Here is a 14,691-nt window from a genome sequence, read left to right on the forward strand (position 1 = left end):
TAACACCTCTGACTGCTGTGCACATGACAGGCTATCCAAACAAGCAGGATTCATGCAAAGCTGATATGGGTGGATCAGTTAGTTAAAACATTTTTAGCTAGCCATCATTTTAAAACTCTAGTGTAAGTTTAGTGTAAGTAACCACTGTGCTACCCAACAGTGGTTAACTTAAATTTTAACTTATTCTTGGAGCTCATCATCTTCCTCATGCTGCTGCTAAATGTAGTACATTAAAAGACATCTCCAGAAACTGGTCTAGCTAAAGCTTTCAGGAATCTAAAGCAAATGTAGTATACTTCAAACACTGCAGAAGAAAGGGGGGGGAGGTGGGGAAGACAAACTATTGCTAGAATGAACTCTGAATTTAGCTGACCTAGCAGAGGGCTCAGATTCTCTTCTCCCCCCTCTAAGAATCTTGCATTTATTTGCTCCTTTGAAAAGTAGAGAGATGAGACTAAGCATTTCAGGAGTTAAGAATGAACCTTTCATTTAGCTTTCTTAATGCAGAAGGGCTGATCATGCAGGCCTTCCTTTCAAAAGATGATATAAAAAAAAAAAAAAGCATGGCATTAAGGATTGCTACTTTGCTTCAAAGAGACACTGAACAATTCAAGAGGAGAAAAACACCCCAACATTTTCAAGTGTGCTGAGAACCCTAAAGAGAGCTCCTTCTGGTGTTGCATCTCTGATACAGCAGATGACTTCAACACTTTGCTTTCAGAGATGTCAACTTTTTTTTCTTTTTTAAAAACCCTGAAGTGTTTAGAACTCTAGTTAGAATGTGTTTTTTTCCATCCTCCCTGAGCATGCTTGGTAGAGGGAAGGAAAGTGTCTTCTGGAACTCAGAAAAGAATAAAGGGGACTAAGCAACGAGGAAATAGTGGGTGCCATCTTCTGTCCTTTCATGTGAAGGGAGAGCCAACAGACAAGAGTAGGTCTCTATAGTTTTATTCTCATTACTTACACAGTCACTGCACCGTGCTACAAATTATTAACTCAGCATCCTACTGCATGTTAATAGCTTTGCACAAACCTAGCAGAAAGGAACATTCTGCTTATGGTTAAACCATTGCTATCAACACTTGCTACTATCTGAAGAACAAAACCCTTTTGTTAGAGGATGCAGTCATCATCTTTAAAAACTATATATAATTTCAGTAATCTTCTCCTGATGCTTCAGATGCATGTATTGAATTTGAAATCATTTACAGTTAGTCTTAGAAAGTTCTGCTTGTTTTTCTTCCAAGGAAAATAGCAGCATATTGCAAAATAGGAAGGTCCTGTAGCAAAATATGTAGTTATTACTAAATAATCCATCAAAAATGTTTTCTAATTACGACAGTCCTGTTTCATTTCTTTGCATATAACATATGTTGCAGAATTGACTCAGACAAACTCTACACAGGTATATTCACAAAGATAAAGCAAAACAGTTTTCTGTAGTACCAAGTCAAGAAAGTTGGTGCTGTTAGGCAAGTAATTATTTACCTCTTTACCATTTTATGATCTGAGCTGACTTGAGGAGGGTGGATGTAATCAATAAGCACTTGTCAATTTGCATCCTCTGCCTCCTGCTTTCATGCCTTCTTTCCTCCTGACTTGATGGGAAGATGAGACATGCAGAGTTATGGGAAGGTGTATATGAACAATATCACAGAATTGAAGTTCAAAAAACTCATAGCCTAACATCCAGAACAAGTAAATCATGTCTGCATTAAGTTTCAGTTAATTGAAGAAATAGCCTATCAGTGTAGTAAAATACACAAGGAGGTTATCACTTCTATAGACCAATGTCCATATTTTAATCTGCTTGAACTAACGTGCAGGGGCTTGCAAGAACCACAAAGTTGATGCTTTTTTTCCTGTGGTGAGTACTGAAAAGCCAAAAAGAGCAACATTCAAGCCGAGCTACTTCCAAATGCCCAGCTGCACATGCTGACCACCTCAACGAAAAGGAAAAATGAACGAAGACTAGGAAGAGAAAGAAAAATATGTCCTTCTCACTGATGTCTTTAAGAACTGTTATTTAGGAGTGGCTCTTTCCAGCACCATTAAGGTTTGTTCTCCTGGAAAAGCTGCTGAGAGTGAGATATAAAGCCTGCTATTGCACAAGTTCACCATGTAAAATGTCCACTGTGAATACTTTTGAACAGTTTAATCTTATGCACTGTTTTTCCAGTGTGGTCCTTTGTGTAGCAAAGTATGTACAGACACAGTCTCAGCTAAGCATAAGATTATGAACTGGTTACACTAGAACGGTATCCTTATACAGCAGCTCCTGCCACATCAGCTTTTGTGTTGAACCACAGCTTACTACTGCTTCTATTATTTTTGTTCTGTGTGCAGAATTCTAATCAGGTATTTGAGTGATGAAATTAAACATGTGGTGCCAATAAATACACTTCATTTTAAGTAGTGTTGTCTTAAATGTTTCCATTTGTTTTCTAGGTATAAAAGTTCCCAGGAGCATACAAAATTATTTCCAGTGTGAATTGGCTACAATTTCATCGTGACACTAAGGGATTACTTCGATCAGACCTTCTCTTTGCCGTTTCACTGACGACTTGACAATTTCAGTAACTAAACTACAACAAAGAGAACCTTAATTCATTTGTCTGGACACTTAACTGTGTACACATCAACTGTGAGCATAGGTGCTGTCAATTATTCCACTGATGCATTTCTTGGAATCTGTTATAAAACCTGTATTTTTATGACACCATTAGCATGAGTTTTCTTCCCTGGCAAGTCTTTGTACTGAAATAGTCATTGTAAGATTTTAAAAAAAAAAAAAAAAAAGAAGTGCTTTTATCCCTTACAGACTAAATTGGAGCATAGTCACAGAAGGAACCGCTACGATTGTAGAATAAACCGAACACCACAATGAGTACAAAGTTAAATATAAACAGAACATTGTGTTCAAGAGGCCAGGGGATTACAACTTGTCCAAAAGAAGAAAGTCATGCAAAATTCAAGTTTTCAATGTATTTATCACCTTCCATGGAGTAAATAAAAGCAGTTAGTATTACTTTTGGACTGCTAAAATTGCACCAGGACTCTTTTCAGGGTATTGCCTGTGCACTACTGAAGAGTAGTTCATGTTCTCAGGTACCTCATTTTACAGTTAACGTTGCTTCTCATTCAAGACACTAAATGGCTTCAAAACAGAAACCAGTGCAATTAAGGACAGGCTCTGGCATAGCAACCTTCATAGGCAATTCTCGTTTTTCCTCGAAGCCTTGGCTTGCACCCAGCTATAGGTCTGAAACTTGATGAAAAGGCAGAGCTGTTTTACATAACTTACCTTTACTATAACACAGCCATCTTGTTCAAGAATCACACACAGTTTTATAATTGAAAGTACTGTATTAATTTGAGGAAAAAATGGGCATAGGTGTCCCATGAATCAGGCACATTTTCAACTCCAAACAATTTTCAAAATTGTTTTTAAATAATTGCCTTGATATTGTCTCTCCCTCTAATACATTCCATTGTTTTTTAATTAGACTTGTGTTTCTAGCATCTAAATGATTAAGAAACAAGTCATTCCCCTACTTATCCATTATGAATACAGCCCATTATGATTTGGAATACAGCTACTCTAGGTGCAGAAGTTGTCAAAATGCATGAAAGAACATTTAAGACGTTTTAAAACTTTGATGCCAATGATATAGTGCACAGTATCCATTTGACTTAAGAGTATGAACAACTTGTTCATTTGATTACTGTATCTAACCTCAAAATTAAATTGAGCAATATTCAGGTTACAGTAGATTAGCCAGATTTGCTTACAAAATAAATCACTAAACTTGAACCCAGCAGAAATATTATCTTCCCCTTCCAAACTGGCAGAAAATACTGTCCACTTTCCACCAATTGTAAATTCAGCTTGAAGTTACTGGCCTAACGTTGGTATTTTCCCCATTCATATTTCTTACATGAACTTGCAACAGAAATGGTGCAAAATAGCAAGACCTGTTGGAATAGGCAGAAAGGAATTCAAACTTTAATCTGATTGGTTTAATTTTTTTTAGCAGGAGGAAAAAGAATAAAGTTACAAGATTCTTTTAATATTTTCACAATGTTAAACTAAAACTGAGCTCTAGGCTACACGTGTAAGTAAATCTAGAACACAAAAGGGTTAAATAAGATCTTCTTTTAAGATACAAGAACTTAAGCTTTCTTTACGTTTAACAAACTTCACAGAACAGATACTGCAAAGGAACAACCCCCTCCCCAACTTTTTTGTTTAAAGTGAACATTGTCCATAATTCACATGAACTTTAAAGTAGTGTTCTCTCAAGAGCCACCTTGAAACCATCTGTGCACTTGTAACGAGATTAAAGAGACTATTAAGGAGGAACAAAATAGCATCTTCAGTATTAATGCAGAAAAGTCTTGTGTATCAATCAGAATGCCCATCAAATGCTATGATAGGATTTTGTAGGAAAAGAAAGTGCGTATCACAGCAGCCACCAAAATCCATGTTTTTTTAAACTCCTCACAGCAAATGTAAATAATATCCTTGGACAGTCCCTCTCACCAGGACCATTTCCTGAAAATGCAGCACATTACAGAAGATTTTGCTGCTGGTTTCATATTCTTGAATAATAACAATAATAAAAAAAACAGCTTGCCTTTTGGATAGCTTGCATTTTATAATGATGGGACACTTCTGATTTGCTTCATGGTTAATTAACGCTAATACAGTCAGATGCTGAGTGTGTGTGTGTGGAGAGACATATATAGTCTTATTTTTTAAATTAGTTGTCTCCTTGTTAAATGCTCCTAGCTGGCTACCAAAGTAACAATATAATTTGGCCTATAAGGAGTTAGTTACCTGTAACAAGTAGAATGGAGGATGACTCATACAAGCTTACTCCCAAAACGCTGGGGTTTAAGTGACACATTACTTCACCCCTCTGATGTTTTATATCTGCCCAGTATTTGAAGATGAGACACAATCTTGCCCTCCCTCAGGTTTTCTTACAAATTTACCTGATTGTTAATACCTTACTAATAGGCTGAGAAGCTAAATTCACTCAGGATTAAGCTGGGCCACATCGGTACAAATCCTTTTTACCTGCATAAACCCTGTGTGCAGCAGGAGACATGCTGATTACTATGTTTGCTTTTTTGTTTCCAAACTGACAAGACTGGTGCAATTCAGTTCAGCTCAGCTCAACGTGAAATACCGTAATACAGAACCATAGGTCTAAACAGATCCAAAACTTTCTACTCCATGTAATGCTTTTCACATTCACTTGCTATACTTGCTTTGCAATAGATGCGGGCAGAGATTTTCATGAGAGCGTTCAGCTGCATAGAAGGAGGGCTGATATAGCCCATTTGATTATCTCATTGACACTCTGGAAGCGAGGAACACAAACTCAATCTGATAAAGGGTGTTTTACCGGTTGTTCCCCAATACTGTTACTGAATTCCGTTTGCTACAAAATGTCCTTTTTTTTCCCCAATATATAAGTCTAGCTACAGAAAGTCAGTCTGTAGAATCCAGCCATGGCTACTGTGCTGTGAATTAGCCTTATTTGATCAATTATCAGATACCTGCACTTAGCAAAAGGCAAACAAGAGCCAATCAGGTTTCGGCCGGTGGGAATGGCTGTACTGCTCAAGGTATGTGGAATCTGTTCACACAACTCGTAGAATCTCTGTGGATGCCATGTAAAAAGCATGCACCATTTACTGCTCTGGGATGGAGTTGGCTTTAAAGTGAGATCATAATTTAACTGAGAAGAAAGAAAAAAACAAAAACCCTGATAGGTTCTTTATAGTAAGATAGATATAAAAATTTTTCATAAGAATCTCTGTCCCCCTTTCTTTTTGGCTTCCTGGGAAGAACCAGAAAGATGTTCCTACCCCAACAGAATCCCTGATGCTGGTGACACTGCCTAACTCAAAAGCCACACGCGATGAAGGCACGAGTGACCAGTCAGGTCATCTGGGCTTAAGCAGCTGCAGTTGCTGCTCTTAGTAGTATTTCACCTCCTCAGGATTCACTAGCAGTGAAGAGGTGAAAGGCTGCACATTAAACAGTTTGTCCGAAAGCCATGTGCATAGCAAACTTTTACACCAGCTTCTATACAACTATTTGTTTTAACTCTGCAGCTGGAATGTTTCCAGCATAAGGCTTTTAGAGTGACTCCAGCAATAACAGAAGCCTTTGGATTTTTCTTGTTTTGTTTAAATCCACTAGCCATGCTCAAAAATAATATTTCTTCATGTTTTATTTTTATACGGTGGCTAGCAGGCACCTTAGTAACCAGCCAGAAATCAATTTCAACCACCATCAACCCCTAAACTACAGTACCAGGACGGTTGGCTAAAGAAAGGAAACTGATTGGCTGTAGTCTGAAACTTGCCTAGTACAAGGTGTCTGGCTGACTTTGTCCTAAATAAGGCTAACATTAGTGAACTAAGAGAACAGCATTTGGTTGCAGTCTTGCACTCAGGAACATCCTTCGCCAATGCGTTGGCAAGATCTCCCTACTTTCCGATCCAGTTTCACCATTTTCATAATGGCTTCCTCACGCCCACGTCCCATGTGGTCAAATGTGCAGTCATGTTGTTCAGGCAGGCGATGCAACATACAGAACACATAACCTACCATGGAAAGGGAGAAAAAAAAAATACAGTTAGGGACTTGGTTAAAGTGGCAGAATCTTACCTGAATCAGAAGCGAAGGGTCACCTGCTGGGGGATTGCTCAGTTCTCAAAAATTAATGCCAGCTTTAAGTTTTTACTTGTCTTCCTTACAGGGTATTAATATATCTGATTATTTACTGCATTTTCTTGAGTATTTATTAACACAGCATCAAAGCTCAAGTCATATTAGGTTTGGGGTTTTTTTTGCCATCCTCTCATCTTATAGAGGAAGCTCCCAAAATCATCTAAACTAGGTGTGCCCAGATAGTAACAAAGCTAATATAAAAAAAAAAGAAAGAAAAAAAAAAGCTGATCACCTTCACTGAAATGTTTTCTACTTTATGTGGAGTTGGTTGTCATTTCTGACATTCATGCCTATGGTATTTCAGATTTAGCTCCCAAGCAGGCATTCCAGTCAGAACTGTTAAATCTAAGCACCTTGCTTCCTCCTTACAGCCAGCACCCCAAGTTGGCAGTGACTGCAGGAGAGTTCACTGCTCCACTACTATTCCAGTTTTCAGAAGCTTCTCTTCATGAACTGTTCTGACACTAACGACGGGCAATGAACAGGCATTTGACCTGGGGACATGTCATGCCACACTGTCTTGCTTTGTAGCTGAAAAGATACAGGTTATTGTCTCTGTCTAAAGCTAGTCAATGTTATTCAGTTTTTCAGGGAGCACGTGATTCAGAAACACATCAATACTTCTTCCTGCAGGTAAGGAGGGCATCTTCAGCAGCCATCTCTTTCTAGTCTATAATCAGCTTTTTTCTTATTTGGCCCTAACACTTTATAACAGTAAAGAAATTGCCTCAAATTTCCTACCTCTAAAATGAATGTTACATAGCGATAAGTAGTATTAAGATGATATAGTAGGGAAGAGAGTCACACAGTTACAGGGTTCACGTAGTCCACCGTATATGAAAGAAGTATGGTATCGCCTATTCTGCAATATTTTTCCTGCCTGATGGTGCAAAGAGCATCACTCTGCCTCTCACTGAATGCTTTGCATTACTGCTGCTCCTTGAATGCTCAAAAGATATTAAAACCACAAAATTATGATATTTCAGAGATGGAAAAGGATAAAAATGAGTGAATGATTGAGAGAGAGAGAGTGTGTGTATATATATGCACGCACACACATATATATAAAAATATGCGTGTAAAGTATTTCAAGTTCCTGGACTATAAAACATCAATTGTAGGAGAGAACAACAGGCTACCTTTATGTTAGTGTGATTGTTAAGAAAATAGAAAGGGAAAAAGTATCACACATGGAATTAAAAAAAAAAAAAAAAGAAGAAGAAAAATTGATTTATCTTTGCTCTTTGTTTCAGTAGCACCAGCTATGAAAAGACATGTCTATTATCTGTGGCTGGCTTTGAAACCCAGTTCTAGGGACAAAGCAAAAAAGGCAAGTTTTCTGTATTGGTATATGCGATTCAGAAATATGGATGGAAAGATGCAGATTGAATTGATATATATCTCGCCCCTTGTGATCATTGCCTCCACTTCAATCTCAATGTGGGTCATACCCCACACAAATGTGACAAATATCTTTCTTGAGGTGCCAAAAATTCAAGGTCTGATTGTTAAAATGAAAATATCCTTAGACTATAGTTTCAATACTGAACAGGCATTTCACTCAATTCTCTCTCACAGAAAGCATAGACTGAAGGTTTCCCTTATTTCTTGAAATAAGATTTCAAATTACTGAACCAACATCCACTGCAGGCACAAGAATACATAAATACCTGACTAGATGAGCTCAAAAATCAAGTTCATCATCTTATCTGCAATGGATGTGTAAGAAGCAGATGCAAGAAACCCTGCAGATACGGACTGGGCTGAAGTAATTTCAGTCCCTTGTAGGTAAAAACTGGTTTTAAATCCTGATGGTTTTACAGATCCTCTCCACATGGTTAACAAGCATATGTGGAAACACTATTTGATGTTATCTAAAAGAGACCTTGAACATTGTATACAATCTTCTATACAGCTTCAGCAAGACCCTTTTGACAATTCTATAAATCTAATAAGAAAATAAATATACGATACGATTTATCACTTTTGAACATGACCTTTCAATTGCCCCATCTCCTCACCTTCTACAAAGCCTCCCGCCTTTTGTAGACCAGTATAACTTCATGATGTTCCTTTCTACTTTGCCACTCCCCCAATACAATCTATTCTGTGCTTTGCCATATCTTCATTTCTTTTTTGAACACCTTTCAGTTCTTTTTAGAGCACCTGTTTCATGTAGGAAAATCTGTACTGTATGCTATATTTATTCCAGATGAAACATATTATTTATTTTTTTCTGTTTGTCAAGCATTTCCTTATGCATTCTTGAACAGAATTTCAGTAACTGTCCACAGAATGGCAGGGGATTTTCATATTCCCAGACTATGGGAAAAGTATTTCTCATTTCAGCAACTAAATGATCTAAACCTGTTATTCATATATCTATTTAAATATGTACTGCTAATTAGAACTGATAATACCTAATGAAAGAATACCCAAGCACATTTTGAACATTACTAAAATAGTTTTGCGTATATTGGCTGTTCTTATGGAGGGGGTTTATTCTTGTTGAATTAGCAATGGGGGTCTTCTGGAAGTCTCATTTCCAAAAGAGACTTCAGATCTTTAGTCCCATTGCTCTAAATGCCTAAGTCACTTTAAAGACTGGAACTTGTATTTTTGTAGGTTTTATTTAAATTTTAAAGGACTTGAATACTGTTATAGAATAGCTAGTTGAGTTCAGAACTACTGTTACATTTTTTCATTGGTTCAGAGTGGATATATTCAGTTATTACTGCTATATTCACTCCTTGCTTCTTCATTGGTCTGGAAATCAAAGTGGACATTCTGTGGTCTGCGTGTGCACAAGTGCCTGATGTCATATCAAGACCATCAGTTTTTACAACAGTTCCATTAACAACTTATGTGCACTGGGGCAGAAGGCCAATATATGTACTTCTCTTTTGATCCTTAAAACCAATCCATATTTAGAGGTGAAACCTTTCTCCTGAGAACTCTGCTTTTATGGTCATAAAGCAAGTTAGATAAATGAACTCTTGCAGTGTATGTACTGTTAAGTTCATTATGGGAAGATACCCAATACAGGTTGTCTCCCCTGAAGGATTTTACTACAGAAATGCTTCTTTTAGCACACTATAACTAAAAGACAAATAACTTTCTGCTAGGGGAAAGAGCATTGCAAAAGGGAAACCATCTGCCAACTAGAATTAGTTTACCATAGTCATCAACCAAAAACATGCCAGACTTCCACTCCAAGCATAGAAGATTTCAGTCTAGTAAATGTAATAATACATCTCACAGCATTGCAATTGTTGTTTTCTGATGTTAGAAGTAAACTATGAATCACCTACTCCTCAGGCCTCTAACGCAAACATCTTGGAAAAACAGTATGTAGTGCCTCAAAACCTTTGAGCTCCTCTAAGCACCCCAGAAACTACTTCACAATATATCATCAAAAATCCACTTCCATTTCATTGCCAGAGCATAAATGGCTAAAGCCATAAAGCAGTGTACCATCTCTGCCTTACTTGTATCCATACAGATGAGTCTTTTGCATAGGACATGCAAAAAAACATCATTCAAAGGAAGTCTAAGATCGCACACAAGCAACTGTGAAGTTCCTTTCATCATTCCTGAGGAATCTGCTGGGAAAAGGCAATTGGAGAGGACAGAAAACAAAATAATCTTCCATATTCAAGACCAGAGAATACCACAGACCTACAGTTCGCTGTGTGTGGGTGATGATGAAAAATGACTGCATTTTTCTCATTGTTACATTCAAGAGCACTGGCTAGATGGGAGTATGGTATGACAATAAGCAAATATTTCAACTGAAACCTACATTTAATTCTTAACTTTCTGTCTTCAAATTGTGAAAACAGTAAGCTGCTAAAATACCAATAAATGATACGTGAAGCATCAGAACAATTCAACTAAATGGCATAATAATCCACAACACAAAAGCCTAATTGTAATTTTGGAGGGTCCCTGATTTTATTAAATTTCTTCTTTTCTCTTTGTTAACTCAACAGAAAGGGGTCAGACTTTCTGGAACATGGAACAAATGCCCAACAACTGGATTACTGCAAACTACCAATGGAGAAGCACAGCACACTGGTGGCACTACTCTAGTGGATGTCCTTAGCCAGGCATAGAGTCCAGACTCTTCTAATGTACTGCTGGAGAACATCACACTGTTACAGAAAATATGTAATAATGATCCCTGTTATGTGAATAGCATTGTGATAGAAAGGAAGCTCCTTTTTCTCCCACCCTGAGATTCTCGTCCTGATCTCATTGATGAGACATTCAGAAAGCTGCTAAAAGAAGACAGATTTGTTTTGTTTGTGAGCATGTTTTGCAAAGTGGTAGAAGTGCCAAACAAGCTTATTAAATATTTATACAGCTTACACATTTACGAAGTGACTTAAAAACATTTAAAAGTGTCCCTATTTGAAACATCTTGATGTATGTTACCTAAAAAGTAGTTGCATGCTGCCACAATTACCCTGATATTCAGTATATTCATACTTTTGTTTTTTAAGAACAGAGAGCATATTTGGACTTTGCCATACAGTGAATGTGTCATATGGTTAATATGGCAGTTCCATCTACTGAAGAAAACTGAACCTTGCGTATGTAGAGGTAGATTTTTGTGTTTCTAAAAGCTAAGCCATTCAAGTGTCATTGCTGACATGACAAGATGAAGCCCTTCATTACCAAGTACCATCAATCATCTTAAACGTCTAGCTTGAACAATTATGTTTTCATTGCATGCAGTAACTGCTCTGAAAGTTTAGCCTTACATACTACGGTGAACCCTTCTGATTTACCCGCTGGTGGGTAAAAGAAAGTGAAGTCAATATTACCATACAAAATCAGAGCTTCTGACACTTTAAAATCACCTTACCTGCCCACTAGTACTGCTATTTATCAGTGTCATTCCCAAATCAAAAGGCAGAAATCAAAACTGCCAGAATTTGCAGCTTATGTAATTTCCAAATTTTATTTAATAAACAACTTGTGTTTGTGTAGATCCCCTATACAAAGCCTATTCAAAAGTAGTCTTAATAATGGCATAGACTTATTCCTGTGCAGAATTCTGTGCTGTGTGCTCTGGCTTCTTCACATGCTTCACAAGAAATTTTACCTTTCTTGCTAATTTGAAACTGTAATCAAGAGAGGCTCAAACAGAACTTAAAAAATACCTTGTAATCTTAAGAGATGAAGGTGCTGCAAAAATTCTCTACCAAAGGTGTATTATCTAACAAGGTATGTGAGAGTCTATATGCAGATTTCTGTGCAAGAACAGATTTTAACCTATCTTTAAAAGGTGAACCATACAACACAGCAAAACCAGGCAGATTAAACAGCAGAGATTAGCTCATGCAGTGATACATGCTGCTGCAGCACTGTTCAGAATAATTAGACATTATTCACCAAAAGTATCTAGTAATCCCTGAAACAATGTTTATGCATCTCCCCCATCCCTTCCAACTGGAAAGATGACTTAATGTGTTGTAAATGATACTAACAATAAAGCTATTAAAAAAAGTGTGGGAGGGAAATATTTCGGTTTTCAAGACAAGAAGTAGGTAAGAAATGAATGTAAGAGTAGAACAAATAGCTACCAAGATACAAAGCAAGATCCTAAAGACTTGTACATTGAGTACCTCAGAAAACACTTGCTCTCTGGATTTCAATATAATCCAGCTCGCTCCCCTAGTAGTTTGGAGATTGTTCAAAAAGAACATCCAGCAATGGAAGGATGTGTAAGTGTGCTATAGTCCAGCCTAGCAAAACTTCCAGTGCAGCTTATATGCACTGCTATTTTACAGTATAAAAATATTCTAGTCTGCTGGTATCTTGTTATTATTCTCCTTCTAGACAGCTCCATTCTTGCATACACTCTAATTATCTCTTCTGTGGGGAATGCTCTGCATTGGCATTGTCAGCTTTCATTATACAACTCAAGGAACATTCAGTTTTACTGACATTTTCTATAAAACCAAACCAAACCCCAACAAGCTAAACAACAAGCTTTTGGAAATAAGTGAGCAACTATTCTCCTGTTTCCCTTTCCCAGCTTTGCAAGATGTCGTGGACTTTGATTAAGAGCTAAGTAGTTCAGAATAACTCAGCTAGGAATCTTGTCATTCCTTCCCAAGGGGAAAGGGGAGTAAGCCACATTATGGTGAAGCTTCTTAACCAAATAGATGTATTTATTAAAACTCCACAAAACACAGCTTGAGGCTGTCCTTTCTACCATTTCCACTCCAAGAAGAGTGGATGGGGAATGTTAACCTCTAAGTGCTCAGAGTTAGAAGTCTCTAAATATTAATGCACAGTATCTTAAAAATTGCCCTCTCAAGGCATTTCAGTTCCACATTCCTTCACAAACAGCACAGCTGCAAAAGATGCACTAAACACACAGTAGGAAGAAGTGAACGTATCTTATTAACTTATTTTTCTAACCATTTGCTATGGTCACTGCAACTTGCTTTTCAATATTTTCTTCTTTATGTAGATCATCTATACGTGTGACTACCAAAATGATCAATAACTGAATCAAAAAGAGGAAAAGGAAAGAGGTGGTATAAGACACCTTAGAATGTCTCTCAATCTGCCAATCTGTCCCTGGGACTGGACATGCACTTGGGATTTCCATCCTGCTCTTAAGTCAGTCATAATCTCAGGTTTCATGCTAGAAGCACACAGCTCTGATATCTGAGATGCTACACAAAATTTTATGTCCAAGACTTGGGATGCTTACAAGATGCTGCAGATTCATTTTGTATTTCTACTGCTGGGTTTATGCTTAGGAGAAAAGGGAACAAAGATTTTTTTCCTTTCTTGCTCTATTTTGCTGTCTACCACAGAGAGGGTAGAGCACTATGTATGAGCATGCATTAGAGACAAAAAAGCTATTAGTGAAAAAACTGCTCAGGAAATGAATGGAAGAAATTGTATACAGAAGAAAGAAGATGTCATCTTAATCCTGTAACAGCCACTGGACAGGTATGGTTAAAGATTCTGCAAGAATTCTTTAGACTGCAAGGCAAAGACTTTGTATTTCCAAGTTTAGTCACGTATAACCTATGTTTCAAAGTGTCTTCTGTCTATTTTCTTGAAGATTGTAAGCCTGGGAAGGTGCTTTAGGGAACAGGCAAGAGATGCGGTTTTGCACTGTGGAGACTCTGCAAACAAACTACGTTTTATCCCAATTTGTGCTAATTTCAAATTCACTTTCCTATTTATCTTGCTACTTGCACAGAAAACTGTCAAACTATTTTTTCCTACATTAAATGTGACACAAATTTTGAACAGAGAATTTATATCACTTGAGAATAGAGCACATGCTGATTTTTTAGGGTTTTTTTTGAATCAACAATTCTTAAGGAGGTGCTGCATAAGAGACTATTCTACTCTATGACTTTGGAACTAAGAAGAACTCCTCAAAAGAAATTGTTTCCTCCTGTTTCTTTGAAGACAATGTATTTGGAGTGGGAAAAATTAAGATATGGCACTCTCCTAGATTCAAGTCCTGTTTTTGCTCTAGTGGATACCAGCTCCACAGAAGTAAGGGAGCATCTTCAGGAACAGAACTAAGGTTTTCAGGAAATTATTTCTGAATTTCAAAGAATCCTCACTGAATCAAAGTGATAAATACAGAATACCTGCTTTGTAGTAGTAAACTGCAATTAAAAAAAGTTTACTGTGGGTCAAGTCTTACTAAATACTGCAGCTCTCAGTCAGGATCATATCTCAGTTCCACCATGTACCACAAAATAACGGTGATTCAATCTTTTGGTTGGGACCAAATATTTTTCTTGCTCTACAGAACACATGTACATAAGAGTAACTACTGCTACATCACAACTTCTTCACCCCACTATGGATTCATGAGTGAGGGCCAACATCTATCGGAGACAGCCTAACACAGCAACTTAGGTACAAGATTACTCCCACAGATACAGCAT

General features: G+C 37.3%; 1 protein-coding gene across 3 annotated transcripts in view; it reads right to left on the minus strand.

The window, feature by feature from the left end:
* Positions 1-4,005: 4,005 nt before the first annotated feature.
* Positions 4,006-14,691, minus strand: part of ZFAND3 (zinc finger AN1-type containing 3) — a 144,487-nt gene continuing 133,801 nt past the window's right edge. For all 3 annotated transcript variants that reach the window (XM_050893020.1, XM_050893019.1, XM_050893018.1), the window contains one exon: positions 4,006-6,624. In XM_050893020.1, coding sequence (XP_050748977.1) covers positions 6,470-6,624 — 155 coding nt within the window. In that variant the 3' untranslated portion in view covers positions 4,006-6,469. The remainder of the gene's footprint in view (positions 6,625-14,691) is intronic.

This window comes from Gymnogyps californianus, chromosome 3, assembly GCF_018139145.2.
Source record: "Gymnogyps californianus isolate 813 chromosome 3, ASM1813914v2, whole genome shotgun sequence".
Classification (NCBI taxonomy): Eukaryota; Metazoa; Chordata; class Aves; order Accipitriformes; family Cathartidae; genus Gymnogyps; species Gymnogyps californianus.